Source organism: Nothoprocta perdicaria, unplaced genomic scaffold (assembly GCF_003342845.1).
Source record: "Nothoprocta perdicaria isolate Ctin4 unplaced genomic scaffold, notPer1 scaffold_168, whole genome shotgun sequence".
Taxonomy (NCBI): domain Eukaryota; kingdom Metazoa; phylum Chordata; class Aves; order Tinamiformes; family Tinamidae; genus Nothoprocta; species Nothoprocta perdicaria.
Genome location: NW_020454849.1, coordinates 918,651 through 933,617, shown reverse-complemented (window position 1 = coordinate 933,617; position 14,967 = coordinate 918,651). Strand labels below are relative to the sequence as shown.

The 14,967-nt window shown below is 36.4% G+C and overlaps 1 protein-coding gene across 1 annotated transcript in view; it reads right to left on the bottom strand.

The window, feature by feature from the left end:
- The window catches only part of TRPM3 (transient receptor potential cation channel subfamily M member 3), a 242,611-nt gene that overhangs the window by 86,074 nt on the left and 141,570 nt on the right, over positions 1 to 14,967 (bottom strand). The window contains exons 7-8 of the mRNA XM_026035828.1: positions 10,564 to 10,738; positions 1,318 to 1,441 (exon numbers count right to left, since the gene is read on the bottom strand). Coding sequence (XP_025891613.1) covers positions 1,318 to 1,441; positions 10,564 to 10,738 — 299 coding nt within the window. The remainder of the gene's footprint in view (positions 1 to 1,317; positions 1,442 to 10,563; positions 10,739 to 14,967) is intronic.

Here is a 14,967-nt window from a genome sequence, read left to right as displayed (position 1 = left end):
GTGGCAAGGCTACTTGCTGCCCTGCCTCCTCCTCGTTGGATCTTGAACTCCACTAGCTCGTGATCACTGCAGCCAAGGTTACCCCCCACCTTCACATCTCCAACAAGGCCCTCTCTGTTTGTTAGYACGAGGTCCAGCAGCCCACCTCTCCTCGTCGGCTCCTCCACAACCTGCGTCAAAAAGTTGTCATCGACGCACTGCAGAAACCTCCAGGACCGTTTGTGCCTCGCTTATGTGCTTATGGTCTTGAGTACTTATGGTATAGTACATGTATGTGTATATAGTATAAATACATGTATGCTTAAGTCATGTGCTTATGGTATGTACAAATGCTTAGCCATGAATGAAGAAGCCTGGTCCTTTTTGATGGATGAATGAATCAGGGCACTCTACTCTTGGCAAGTTAAATCATATAAAAGAAAATATTCTGCTATTTTGCCAAAATAAGGACCAGCTTGTCTATTAATTGTTCCTAGCCATAACTATGCTGACATTCAGAGTTATCATTCACTCCATGTCCTGCTTCTAACAGAAATTAAAAGGCACCAGAGAGGATGAAGTTTTAGAGTACTCAAAATACTTGAGAAAAAGGAACACCTATAAAAAATATGAGTCAATCTTTTCTCTTGAAGTTACCCTGCACAAAGTATTTCAGGCTGCAAACAACCTGGAATTTCAGGGAGCTCTGATATGAACTGAAAAAGAAGGATTACGTTACAAAACAGAAAGATGTCTATTCAGTCAGTCTGCAAGAAATAAAAGCTACAAGAATGTAATTTCATCCAATGATGTTATTTTCCTTCAAAAATGCTTCTGCAAAAGCAGCACCATCTTCAAAAATGCTTCTGCAGAAGCAGCACCATCCATGAAGCTTTTGAAAGAACTTGTGTTCTTCCAGAAGGTCTGACACTGCAGAACAGGATCCTTGGAGACAAGCTATTTTCCTTTCCTGTCACACATCTCTATAGTAAAATAACCTAGTAATACTTGTGCATAAACATACTCTACAGTATGTTTAAAATATGAATCCAATGACAGATAGGCAACTAGATTTTCTTTTGAGAGTTTCTATATACATAGAATTTTAATCACAGTATGCCTTGYGATGACTGAAAAGTAATAATATCCATGTCCTATTAGCTATATTTTGTCCTGTCAAAACAAATGTAGGGGAATTTACACAGAGAGCAGAACTGTTGGAATTCAGTTAATATCAGGAAATAGATTAAAGCAAACAAAGAGATAATATAGTGATCAGAAAGACTTGATCAAAACATTGCATTGAGTTTTCTGTTCTCAGCTAAGGTCTGAACATACCAGCTCCTTCTTCTTCATACACTCCATAAGGATAATGAATAGGTGCTGTGCCTGTGTTCGGGTATACGTGAACGTCTTCTGGATGGTAACTAGCAATTGGTCCCTCAAGGACTCATTGATAAGCCTGAAATTAAAAAATAAACACAAGAGAAAAAGCAAAATTCTGTTATTAAAATGAACAGTATAAATGGCCCTAAAGGAGAAAAGCAGTAAAATCAGTAGAGGTTAGATAGCAAAGCACTGAAAGTTGATTTGGAAGCAGGAATTGCAGAAAGCATCAGTGACAAACTTGAAAACATTGTTCTAGAAAAATATGTTGATCATCATGTTGGGGTCTCATCTCCCAAGTTTTTATTTCAGTCCCCAGCAGCTGCATGATGTGAGGCTATTCGACCGTGTGGGATTTCCTAATGAAAACGAGAACCACACTGCTTGCCTGGAATTTGAGGGGCACTAGCCCATCTAGCTGAACTGGACACACATTTCTATCAGGGAATTAGCAGGACTTATAGTTTGTTTTATGAAACTGGAGTATTTCTGTTGTCTGTGTTTTTGATTTTGGATTTTGTAATTCAATAACTAGCAATAACCATTAACCAATTCRTAACAATACTGATGTAAGGTAAAAAAGAGAAAGAGAGGTTATTGTCCTGCTCCTGAAACCAGCAAGAAAAATCATTTTGCTTTTGTTTATGCTGAACCTCCTGAAATTTAAGAAGTAAACGTGTGCCTTCTAAGTGTTAATGTTAGAGCTTGTGGGCCAACAGCAGAAAAGAATGGAATATTTGTAACTGAACTACAGCCCTTGATATCAGGGAGCCTAATCATCAAGACTGCTTGAGAGGAAACACTGCAGTTCTTAATGTCCTACAAATTAGTGGTTTCAATTATTCAGAACACGTATCCTTTGAAAGGTGAAAACTTTTGCACTATAGCAGACTTCATTAACTGAGTGAGGATGATTTAAAGGAGAAATCAATGTTAATCTTTTAGGGGTATGAAAATCAGAAAATGTTCATCAGCCATATAATAGAAGAAAAACAAAGCTTTATGACTGAAATTCTGCAGTAACTGAAAAAAAAAAGAGGAGAAATGCAGTATCTAAAAATCAGTGCTTATTTATGGCAGCTGCTTGGGGATAATAAAGACTAAAGTTCTATTTTTATATTATTGGTAAATGTCACCTGAAGCTCTCTGGATCAAGGAAGCCCGAATGAGACTGCTGAATATTCACAACAAAATTAAATTTCAGATATGATTCAAATACCTTGTCATCACACCTAGATCAAAAATATTCTTAGAAAGAATAGTTAATGGGGATAGCAAAGAGGTATAGAAAAGAGATGGTGAGGAAAATATATATATTGACATATGGGGTGCATATGTTCTCTATGCTGAATTGGACTGTGCRTGTAAATATCCTTGTGTTGAACAGATCTTCTACTCCACAAAGAAACCTGCAAAACATATGCCAAATTGCWAGGATTAAAATGAGCTAAAATGGGTTTTTAGAACACCCCATAGATCACTGTTCTTCCTACACTTTCTTATGAACTACCCTTGAAGAGTTTCCCTCTGTAGATCCACTTCTTATTAAAGAGAGGTATGGCCCCCACTGTACTTTCCCCTGGCATGCTGGAGAGGCAACAACACTGCCTTTCCAGCTCACTCGCTGTGTAAGCACACATTCCCCCTAAATCACCAGCTTTTCTCATAAAAAGGTGGCATAYGATGAGTTTGGCAGAAACCACAAGCCCTCTTAGTGGGCGCAGCAGAGGCAGCAAGAAAAATAATTTGACCTACTGTACAGAAGGAAGGATACTGCCAGCACACGGAAACATGAAAAGAGGTGTCAGAGTCCTTTGAAGCCTGAGTTGCATCTAATGCCCCAGTTTGCACAAGCAGAAATAGAGTTTCACTTCTCATTGAGTGAAATAGCTTGGAAAGACTGATGCCTTTAAGACCATCCTGCATTTACAACCAATGAGTTAAAGTTCTTTTTTTTTTTCCATTGTAAACAATGGGAAGTAYATGACAAAATATATATTTGGAAGCATTTGAAATGACAAGCTTGAACGAGGGTAGGATTTCACAATATTTCCAAGGATCTTGAGATAAAACTCATCATGAATTTTTTTTTTAATGTAGAACCCAAAGCTGACTTTGATTTAATTTAAGCAGCTTTCTCTCAGGCTAATGCACACAGAGCAAGAGAAATTTACTTTGACAAGCATAGAGTGAAAGAACAATTAACTCTTCATGGTTTGCTTTCAAGGCTTCCTAAGCAGCCATCACAATATTTTTTCCCCTGAATTATAGCTACAGGAAACAATATCATATCATAAATTTAAACAGCATGTGAAGCAAAATCTATGTGAAAGCTATACAGTCATTTTAAAAAATGCACACAATTATGTGGTTTCCTAACTACAGGGATTCACATTTCAAAATATCACTGCTCAGAAGCTTGTTGTCATATTTGACCTATGCATTTTTTTATGCTATATGGACATATGGTCCTATGCTTTATGAGGGACATATAGTAATGTCTCAGGTCTAGAGCAAGCTTTAGCTTCCTGCTTGCCTTTGTGACATTTTGTGTTATTATAATCAAAACTACAAAAGAAAAAGAGCAAACTTTCTAATGTAATGTATAAAGCTGACTTAACATTGTAGAAACTGAAATCAGGACTGAATCATGTGGTCATCTATTACAGTTAGAAGCCCTCAAATAAAAAATCCCAATTAGGTAATCCACATGGGGCCAATACGACCTGCACCATGTTATTAAAATATCCAAATCTACAATGCATATATCAAAACTGATGCATGTGAAAGAGGTAACCTCGTAGACCACTGTGAACAAAATGATTTAGAGGAGGTCCAATGATTGATCTATTAGGCAAAAACAATTATGGTCACTGCACATACAACTTGCTGCATGCATTTTTAATATCACAAATTCCTAACTTTATGTTAGGAAAAAGATTGACACTAGAGTCTTGTGATTTTAATTTTTACCTAAATCATAGGAGATGCTCAGCACCTAATATCAAAAACAGTTCCACAGTAAATTCTGCCACATGTTATAAGCCTCCATAAGCATAAGGCTCATTGTCATCCTGCACTTCAGTTTAACAGATCAATAATCTGTGATCACTTCTTGGCGCACCACAAGATACTTAAGACATATTTAACAACAATTAGTGTTAAATAAAGAATTTTTATCATAATTTTTCTAGGCTTAGAAAATATAGAAAATATGTTACAGTGCACCTGTTTTGGGCATTTTGGTGACCAGACTCCCTGAATTCTATAATTTTTCATGGCAGCAGTTCTGCAGTGGATTGCTTCTTCCTAGAATTTTTTTCCRTAAAAAACAATTCAACCTGTTCTTCCTTTTCCCACAGAAGTAAAACTATTCTTCCATTCTCTGCATACATAGATAAGGCTATTCCCTGTAAGTATAGATGCCAACTAATTTATTTCCAAAGTTGCATTGCCATCTTATATTTTAGTGGGTGCTGGGTACCTACTTTCAAATAACTGACAACTAATCTGGAACTATATTCATCAATTTCCATTCCTTTCAGAAAATATCTGGTCCAAAGTGAAAAGTAAACTCTTTTTTTTAAGGTGCCAGTATTGTGCATTTTGAAAAGCACCAAACCTGATCTTAGGATCTTACCACAGGAAAAAATTACAGTATCACTAAGGTTGGAAGGGACCTCCTGAGATCATCTAGTCCAACCCYCCTGCTCCAGSAGGGACACCCAGAGCACGGGGCACAGGGCGGCATCCAGGTGGATTGGGAAGATCTCCAGAGAAGGAGACTCCACAGCCTCCCTGGGCAGCCTGTGCCAGGGCTCTGGCACCCTCACAGGAAAGAAGTTCCTCCTCACATGGAGATCGAACTTTGCATGTTTTGATTTATACTCATTGCCCCTCGTCCTGTCAGTGGCCACCACTGAGAAAAGTGTGGCTCCTTCCTCCCTACATTCTCCCCTCAGGATTTGTACATATTCATAAAATCCCCTCTCAACCTTCTCTTCCCCAGGAAAAACAGAAATGGAGGAAGATGTTTTGCATTGACTGAATGAATCCTCAACCTGAAACAACTTAAGTCACAAACTAAATAAAACTTCCTTCTAGTTCTGTCTGAAATACTCTGGAAAATTTAACACAAAGCAGAACTCCTTTCATAGCTTCAGGTGATCCAGGCGAGCCAGATGACAGCATTTTGGCATCCTCCCTTCTCAGGAAGAAATCTTTTCTGAAGTCATGCCCAATACTGGGGAGATAACAGACACTCCACTCATCAACATCCCAGCCTTTCAGGTTCATGTGATATGATTTCAGAGAGGATTTGAAAGATCTGGTCTGTAGCCAATTCCTAAATTATTTAGTCATTTACCTCTAGAGATCTGGAGTTGCACATCATATTGGAGATGTACAGTGATTATGCTCTAATCAGATTTCTAAGTTATATCTCTTTAACTGGCTGATATTGAAAGGCTTTGAAATTCTCTTAAATTAAACTCTTTGATTCAGCAATTCAATGAACTGAATACAACTGACTTCTGAGTTTTCATTTATGAATTTTTATTTCTTGGTTATTATTATTCTTTTCATTCAGGATAATGAAAATTTATACAAAAAAATATCTTTGTGATGTGAAAACTCTTCCTTGTCCTCTTCTATAGGAAATTGAGAGTATTTCATATTTTAACTATGATTTGCATTTATACCATGTGTAAGAAACACAACCAGAGGATCCGTTGATATTTATTGTAGTTGAAATTGTAAATAAGGTGTAATTATACATTCAGTGGGACTGGTTGCATTTGAAATCCACACATTTTACACTTCATACCTTTGAAATCCACACATTTTACACAGTATTGTTCTGAGAAAAAAAGAGAAAATCAATTTAATAATTCCTAAGTTTCATTCAAATAGTGATGATTCCTAAGTGATTTAATGAAGAAGAGATGCTACGGGGAGTTATTCATGGGAGTTTGTTTTTCAACACTGTTTTTGCCTGACTTCTATYAATTGAATGGTTGTACCTCTTGCTTGGTGCAAGAGAAAGAGACTGATATAAATATATGCAATGTGGAAACAATCTTACAGGATAATTCATATGCAATACTAAACATTATGGTGGGCATAGAAGACAGATATCCTACCTACATTATGATCCCTTTTACTCAAAGTGAAAAAAAACTCTTTTTTTTTTAATTATATTTAAGTCTTATGCTTTGGTTATAAAGCCTAAAAGCTATGCTATGGGAGAGCTACAGACAGATCAATTGAAAGGCAATCTCTAATGAGTCCCACAAGAGGATGTATCGCTCATTTAAAGCAGAGAGAATGTTTTATATATTTTKTTATGAACATCTTGCAAGAAGTACATTTTTATTGCACTGAACTCAGTTCCTTAAGGCTCTCATGCTTGCAGGATAGTGCTGACAGAGTAGTTAAGGCACTATAACCTCAGCTGGGAGACTGCATTCGTATATTGCAAGTCATTTACCATTCTGTAAGGAAATATTTGCCTAAGATGTGACATAGCTTTAACCTAGTGTTTCATCTTTCCCTTTTTAAATTCAGCATTTAATTAAAAATTCTCTGAGGATTAAAAACTGCYACTAAATGATTCTATAAATAGTGGTGCTTTACAGTCATTTTACTCTCTGCTTGTGCTTGAATGCAAAAAGGCGTCTTTGACTATACAGTCAAAAATACTTTGTGTGGAGAGGGCATATTCACCTTCATAGTGCATAGTGAATAGTGCATAGGCATATTTGCATATTCACCTTCATAGTTTGCATGCTTGGTAGGGGACTAAATTTAGGGACTTATGATTGCTCCTATGTTATCAGCAGTCAGCACTTCAGCATATATATATATATATATATGTATATATTTAAATAGATTTTTGAGTAAGGTAGCTATACCAGAGACTGTACATCTTGACCATACTGACAAGCAGCCACGAAGTCCCTCTTCTCTACAAGATAAACAAGATGGCATTTAAGCCTGTTTCTCATTTATGTGATCTTCTAGCAATAAATTSTTAAGTAAGAAGATGTAAAGGGTAATTTGAATGATTCTTACTAAGGCTGTTACTTGCTCACAGCAAAAGGGAGCCACCCTCTATATTCTTGAATTCTCTCTTCAATATTTTTTTGGGATCAAGATAATATATGTTTTCCATATAATATATCTCCACTCATGCTAAACTTGGCTACGATAAACTTTATGGTAAAGTTACGGTAAACTTTTAAAAAATGCATTAATACTACATTATTAGTATTGTATACTAATACAATACAATACTAATACAATACAAATATCAAAATTATTTGATATTTGTCATGCTTAAACACTGCATATGTACAAAGCACTTCATTTTGTGCTTGCAGTCCTCCCACCAACTTCAACCAACTATTTTGAGAGAGGAAAGACACTTAGTCCTCACAATTGCCTGGCCTTTAAGGATGTCTTTACTTCAAGGTATGCTACATAGTTCCTTCTAATCTATTTCTTACTTCACTTTCCATTGCAGGCAGCAGTGCCAGCACAGGTCTCTGCATGGCTTTCTCTTGGCCCATCGCAGTGTGCTGCAGCAGTCTCCTTGCACTGCAGCCCAGTGAAGTTTTATTTGAAGATGCATTATGTACTGGGAATGTGTTGTGAAATGTTCTCCCGTTGCACTGAGCAACTGTTTATTTCACAAGAAACCTCGCAAGGCCTTAAAATAAGGCAGTTTCCAGCTTTTATTCTCAGGGCTTCAAGGATGCACATGTTGCAGATAAAGATACTGCTGCTTGCATAAATCAGAAATGTTTGGGTTTTTTTGCCTTGCCTTCACATAGTTCTGTGAAACCCAATATAAARGATCTTTCAAGTAGATGACTGCTCAGCACCCTTCTTTAATATCTTTCGGAAGGAAGGATTGGTGCCACACTGACTGAAACTTGTAATCCTTCACCTCCACAAACAGTTCTGTACCCATGAAAACCAACTTTCAAATAAACATGAAAATACACATCAATATTTAGTATACACATACACTCATTCTTTAGTATATGTAGAAAATGGGTCAATTTCTTGCACATAGTGAATGAAAATCTAAGACACTAAAAAAATAGTACAGTAATAATGACATTCAAATGCAGAGCCTGTTGCCAAGTGTGATGGGGTTTTTGAGTGATTTAGATCATATGCTCCATGCATAGCAATGAGAAGCTACATTACAGCTTGGAGAAAACTCTGATTTGCAGGCAGAAGCCAGATTTAAAGTAGGGATTTTTTTTTTGACTTTACAGTCTGATTGCATAGAGAACTGGAGAATTAAATTCTGACTGCAATTTCCATGTACTATATGGATTTATCATCTAATAGMCACAGTTCCATGTAACCTACTTAGATTGTCTCTAAAGACAAAACTCTCAGCTGAATTCAGTTAATGTGTCAATTATTCTGTATTCTCCTCATGTAGCTAAACATTATTCAAAAGTAGGTTAATATAATCAGAGAGGGGAAAGTACCCACTCTGTGTATGAACTGCAATGTATTTATGTAAATTTTTTTATGAATACAAATAATATTGGTGTTTCGTGTTTGTTATTATTAAAAATGACATTGTAATTTAGATGATTGGTGTTTTCAGAAGTGGGACAAACAAATATTCTCACATATTATTTAGGGCAGTCTGAGCAGCTTGAAGGTTTTTATCTTACATGATAATACCATTGCAGGCAAAACCTGGAAAGTTTCTGTTGGAAAAAACTACAGATAAGAGAACAGGGGMTTTTAAGAAGCCAAACTTCAACATCTCAGATAATAAAACATTTACTCATTCTGTCTCTAACAAATAGTTTTCCATCATTTGCTTTTCTTATGGATAGGAGTTCATGATGATGAAATAAACCGTTACCTAGTTAGTTTTTGTTTTATTCTTTTTTCCTGATGACATCAGAACACAGAGAAAGTAGACAGAAATGTAGTGACAAATGAAGCAATGGRATAAAATGTCTTTGGGTAAGGTTTCCTTAGGGGTATAAATGGCAAGGTCACTTAACACTGCTACTCAAGGAATCAGAGGAAACCTGAGATATTCATACTGTCCCAAGCATGTCACTAGAATAAGCATGAACCTGAACATAAACTTCATTTAAAGATTTGCTGCAAACTTTCTTATTCCTATTAGGAGTTTTAAATTAAGGAAGCTTCATGGTTATATTTATTTCAAAATAAATGCTAGATTAGAGCTCAGAAAGTATTCATGTTTTATCCTTTACATAATTGTACTCTGAATACTTGTCTTTACATATGATTCTGTGATATGCTAACATAAAAAATGTGTTTTCTTCAAGTGAAGCCTGGATCTGTGCAGGTCAGCGAAGTCAGCTGGAGAAAAGAGGCATGAATTAACTCTTAGTAATTTGTATCTGAGTGGATTTTGGTTCCATCTTCATATGTTGTTTTTAAATTGTTGAATGCTAAATTGTTTTGCTACCTTGATTGCATACATATTTGTGGGCAGAGAAAAAGAATATTAAACTTTTAGTCACTTAATTATAACATGAACTAAGGATCTTGTTAGGTGTATGAAAAGGGTGATTCAACAAAAACATACTGACTTTTCTTTAATACAAACTCAATACTGTTCTTGCTTTATCTTGAGCCTGCACAGAAAGGTAGAAGAGGGCTAATGCAGATCAGTGCACAAAAAGTCACGTGTGAATACAGACAAGCACAAAGAATCTTACTCATGGGACACGACAAATACATACTAGCTTATGTTGTATAACAAACTAGTTATACAAACTAGCTTACCTTGGTGAGGTCCCTCACCTTTTGGTAGGCCTGAAACCTGAAGATAGCAGGACACTATATTATCACATGTATTGTGTCCAAGCCAGCTTTGGATGCTGTGAAAATAACTTCCCATGCCCTCTGAGAGGCAGGATTCKACACATCATACTTGACACTGAGTTACCTCCCATGTTAAATAACTATTGTTCAACTCTGATAGTTTTATTCTAAGGACTTTCCTTAGTTTTGCTTTAACTTCTTATTTTCTTGTACTCTATACCTTCAATATTTTACTCATATCAATGACAGAAACTGTCATATGAGGAAGGGACATGTTTTGCTAAGGGTTTTCTGGGCTCTGTGTCACCACCAGGCTGAACCTGTAGATCCACAAGGAACATTCACTAGCAAAGGACTCACCCTCCCTCTTCGGAATATTTGTGACCAAAGGCAAGGATGTCAGATGCTCGGCCACTGCCATCACATATCACGACAGGAACAGGAGGAGTGTCTCGCAGGTACTCCAGGACGATGGAGATAACATTGGGACCTCCTTCCACAATGAGGGCCACCACTGGAACCCCTTGACCAATTCCTGGAGTTAAAAAAGAAAGAAAAAAACAAAGAAAAASAAACCAAAAAGAAAAGGAACAGAAAATGCAGGGCGAGCAAAACAAATAAAACATAACGGAAGACAGGAAAAAAAAGACCCACACTTAAATTACTGCATTGTTGCTGTAAAGTGTCATAATAGAGAAAATGTCATTCAGCAAATTATAGACCTTAAAGACAGAAGGGAAAATTATGTTCATCTGGTCTATTCTATGACACAAACCAAACTCTTCTAAATATATCTTCTGCTTTAAATAGAATATCTATGGCTAAAATACACCATGCATTTTTGAAAGCATGTAATCTTGATTTAAAAGCATAAATAAGCTGCCTCACTTTTACATATCTTATCCTGAGTCACAACATTTGTTTCTTATTCAAATTTTACATGGTTTCAGCTTCCCATCACTATTTTTTCCCTAATATCTTTGTCTTCTGTTTTAAAATCTCCTCTCGTAGTATTTCTGTTCACTTTTAGATGCTTGTAAGGTTGTAGCTGAATAAGCCTGTAACATCCTCCTTGACAAAATAAACATACATTCTTCCATGTCAATACTATATTTGTTTTCCAGTTTTTCAGTCATTTTCATACATTCCTTTGAGTTGTGTTCGAATTTTCTAGCATATTACCTGACTTGCAGACTGTAAGCTGGACACAGTGCTCAAGAATGAACTGAATCAGTTCTCAATGTGGAGAAGACAGCTTATTTTCAATATGTATATTTTAATTAGGTGGGAACTCTCTGCAAAAGCTACAACAGATTTTGACAGAAAAATCTTACGGATTTAGAGAATGAAAATCTGAGCACAGGATGGCACTCAACTGACTGACAAAACTTTTACGCTTGTCACTTCTTGACTAGTGAAGACTGGGGTCATTCAAAAAGATTTAGGCAGTAAACTAATTGAAAATTTTTTTGAAAGCAGATTTTCCTATGAAAACTACATGCATCACGCTTTCTGCACAGGATTAATTGGGATTATTTACACAGGATTATTTAATTGCAAGGRAAAAAACAAGGTCCCCAAAACTAAATACCTGGGGAATGTTGCATGCGGTTAGGTAACCATCAGTTTAGTCTAATTCCCTCACATTTCCATTTACAGATTCAGGCACACAGAGGAAAGGTAAGCCTAAAACATCTGTATCTAAGTCTAGTTAGAACCTACAGAGACATTCCTAAAACAATCGTATTCGATATTAAGCAAAACGTGTAAGAGTTTAAATTACTGACAACAGTTCTTATATGCAAGGACAACAATGTAAGTGCCTTCTGAGACACATTAGAAGCAAATTTGTTTTTCTTGGAGATTCAGAGTATACATTATAAAGCATACTCCCTCTCCCGTAAGCTTGTGGCTCGTTTATTATTAACACTTTAACCAAAAAGTCACTCTGTGACTTTAACCAGTCACAGAGCGTTTGAGGTTGGAAGGGACCTTGGAAGGGACCTYGGAGAKCATCTGGTCCAACCCCCCTGCCCAAACCTAATCACCTAGACCACATTGCACAGGACCACGTCCAAATGGCTTTTGGCTCTCTCCAAGGAAGGAGACTCCACAGCCTCTCTGGGCAATCTGCTCCTGTGCTCTGCTACCCTCACAGTGAAGTTTTTCCTTGGGTTCACATGGTCCTTCCTGTGCTTCAGTTTGTGCCCATTGCCTCTCATTATATTGTTGAGCACTGAAAAGAGTTCGATCCCTCTCTTTACACCCTCTCTATAGGTATTTGTGTACTTTGACAAGATGATCTCCACTCAGTTCTCTCTGGTTAAACAGGCCCAGTTATCAGTCATTCCACATAAAGAAGATGCTCCACTGGACTGGACTGGAGCATCTCTTCACCACGTTAGTAGCATGACCCTTGGGGTACCAGTTTGTATCATCAGCAAACTTGCTGAGGGTGCACCCTGTCCCTTCATTCAGGTCAYTGAGGAAGATGTTGAACAGGATTGGACCAATATTGACCTGTGGGGTACATCACTAGCTCTAGGCTTCCAGCTAGACTTTGTGCCGTTGATCACGACCCTCTGAACTTTGCCATTAAGCCAGTTCTCAATTCACATCACTTTCTGTTCATCTACAGATTTATTCATCTAGATTTGTGCAAATTTTGGCTATACAAAACTAAATATAGTTTTGTAAATTTTGAGTGCATAAACAAACTTATTTTTAGCATGCATTAAACTAAATGCCTTAGAAGCTTTCAACAAAATTACCAATAAAAATTTAATTATTAGATAAACTTCTAAGCAACAAGATTTTCTTCTGATATCAGTATATGATATCAGATACACCTCACTTTGCTTGAGCATGTCCAAAAGAAAGACTTAATTTCAAGGTCTGTCTGAGATTTTCTTCGCTGCTAGGTAACAAGAGAAATGCTGTTTATAGTGATGTCTAGGATAACAATAATGATTCTGTATGAGGGTGGCTAACAGATGAGAAATATAAAAGAAAATACGTGAGCAGAATAATCCTCTGGGTGAAGCATCCTGACATAGTTATTAGATAGACTCATGACAGCAAATGAGACACAGTTTTCAGTTAAAAATCTCGTATATAGTTGGATGGAGTTATTTTATGCCTCCATTTCTAGTGCTTTGGCTTTTCTAATCATGCCAAGTTTTGTGAACTTTTCATCACACTCACTTTTCTCATGTAGCTTTGTTTATCTATACTAYCTTGCATATTTTTGCTTCTGCTGGTAGTTACTTAATAAATGAATTTTTGATAGTTAGATAAGATTTTCCTTCATTGTTCTTACTTCAGCCCTCTTTGCTCTAAAGACTGATCACAGTGCAGCTCTAAATGAACTCTGTTCAGGAGATGCCCAGCTCACTGAAAGCGCATTGAAATCTTACATCAACATTCCTCTTCAGTAGTGTAGCTTTTTCCTCTGGAAACTGATTAGAAGGTGATATTTTTTATATATATGGATAAATGAAAGGCAGCATCAGAAAAGCCTGTTTCTGACTTTTACTTAACATGGTCTTTTATAAAGTATTTGCTATAATGCTGCATATGAAAGTATTAGCAAAGCTGCAAATAAGTATTTTKATCAAAGTTTTCAGTATGGTGTGGCTGTGAAGAAGGTAGACATGATCATGGAATAACTACAGTGAATCATTTACAGTAGGAAATATGGACACACCAGCGCCATAGTGCAAGTTATTCGTGAAGAATATCCAGAATGCTGTGTGTAGCATTGCTTATCCACATTTGAAGAAAAGCAAACCAGAACAAATGGARGAAAAAAGCTGACAGCAGAATATAGGAAATGGAGATCCTATCATGCAAGACAAGATTAAAGGTGTTTGGCCCATTTATTTTAGCGTGTGTGAAAGACATAATGTCTGATTATCCCCATTATATTTATAAAGAATGGTAACGGAGAAGAAAGAAACAGTTTTAAAATCCAAAAATCAAATCTCAGATTTCTCAGAAATATGACTCTATATTATCCAAGTAGTTCATAAGCCAGCAAGGAGAATTTTCTGAATTTTCCAAGGAAATAATTCAACTCAAGAGCAGGCATGCGAAATATCTCATCCAAATTTGCCTATTACTATTTCTCATTTAATATGGCCTTCAAGTCTTAGCATCCTTGCTCTCAATACAGAAAGACAGTCTGCTATGATCAGTTCTCTATGAACAGAAAACAGAAAAAAACAGTATTTTATTATTTTATGTAATAAAACACCCAAATAAAGACAAAATAGTGCAGAAGACTGTAGAGTTAAAGCCAGTCTCTGAGACTCATCACCATCTTAATTCCTACTAATCTATAATTTATTATAGATTATCTATTAAATCTATAATTTATGTTTAAGGCATATCAGGAATGTAATCACAGATTTTGGATAATAGACCAGATTAGTGTTTCCCAATGTCTATTGTTGAAGTTGCTGTTTATGTAATGTAAATTGTATTGTTGGACAAAAGATRTATACAATCAACCTCACATGTCACCACCTGTCTATGCTGTTAGCTTTCTGGCAAGCAGTAAAGGAATGAGAAATATTCAAGCAATTGTCATTCTATGCAGGTATACTTTCATTCTAATGCCCATTTCTGGAATCTTGTGCATCCTAAGGTTAATACACAGAAAAAAAAGTTGTTTTCCCCTTGTGGCTACAGTATTGCCTCAATATGACAGTTAAAACAATGAACTAGAACAAAGGAATGAATCTGGAAATTGTAGCAAGAAAA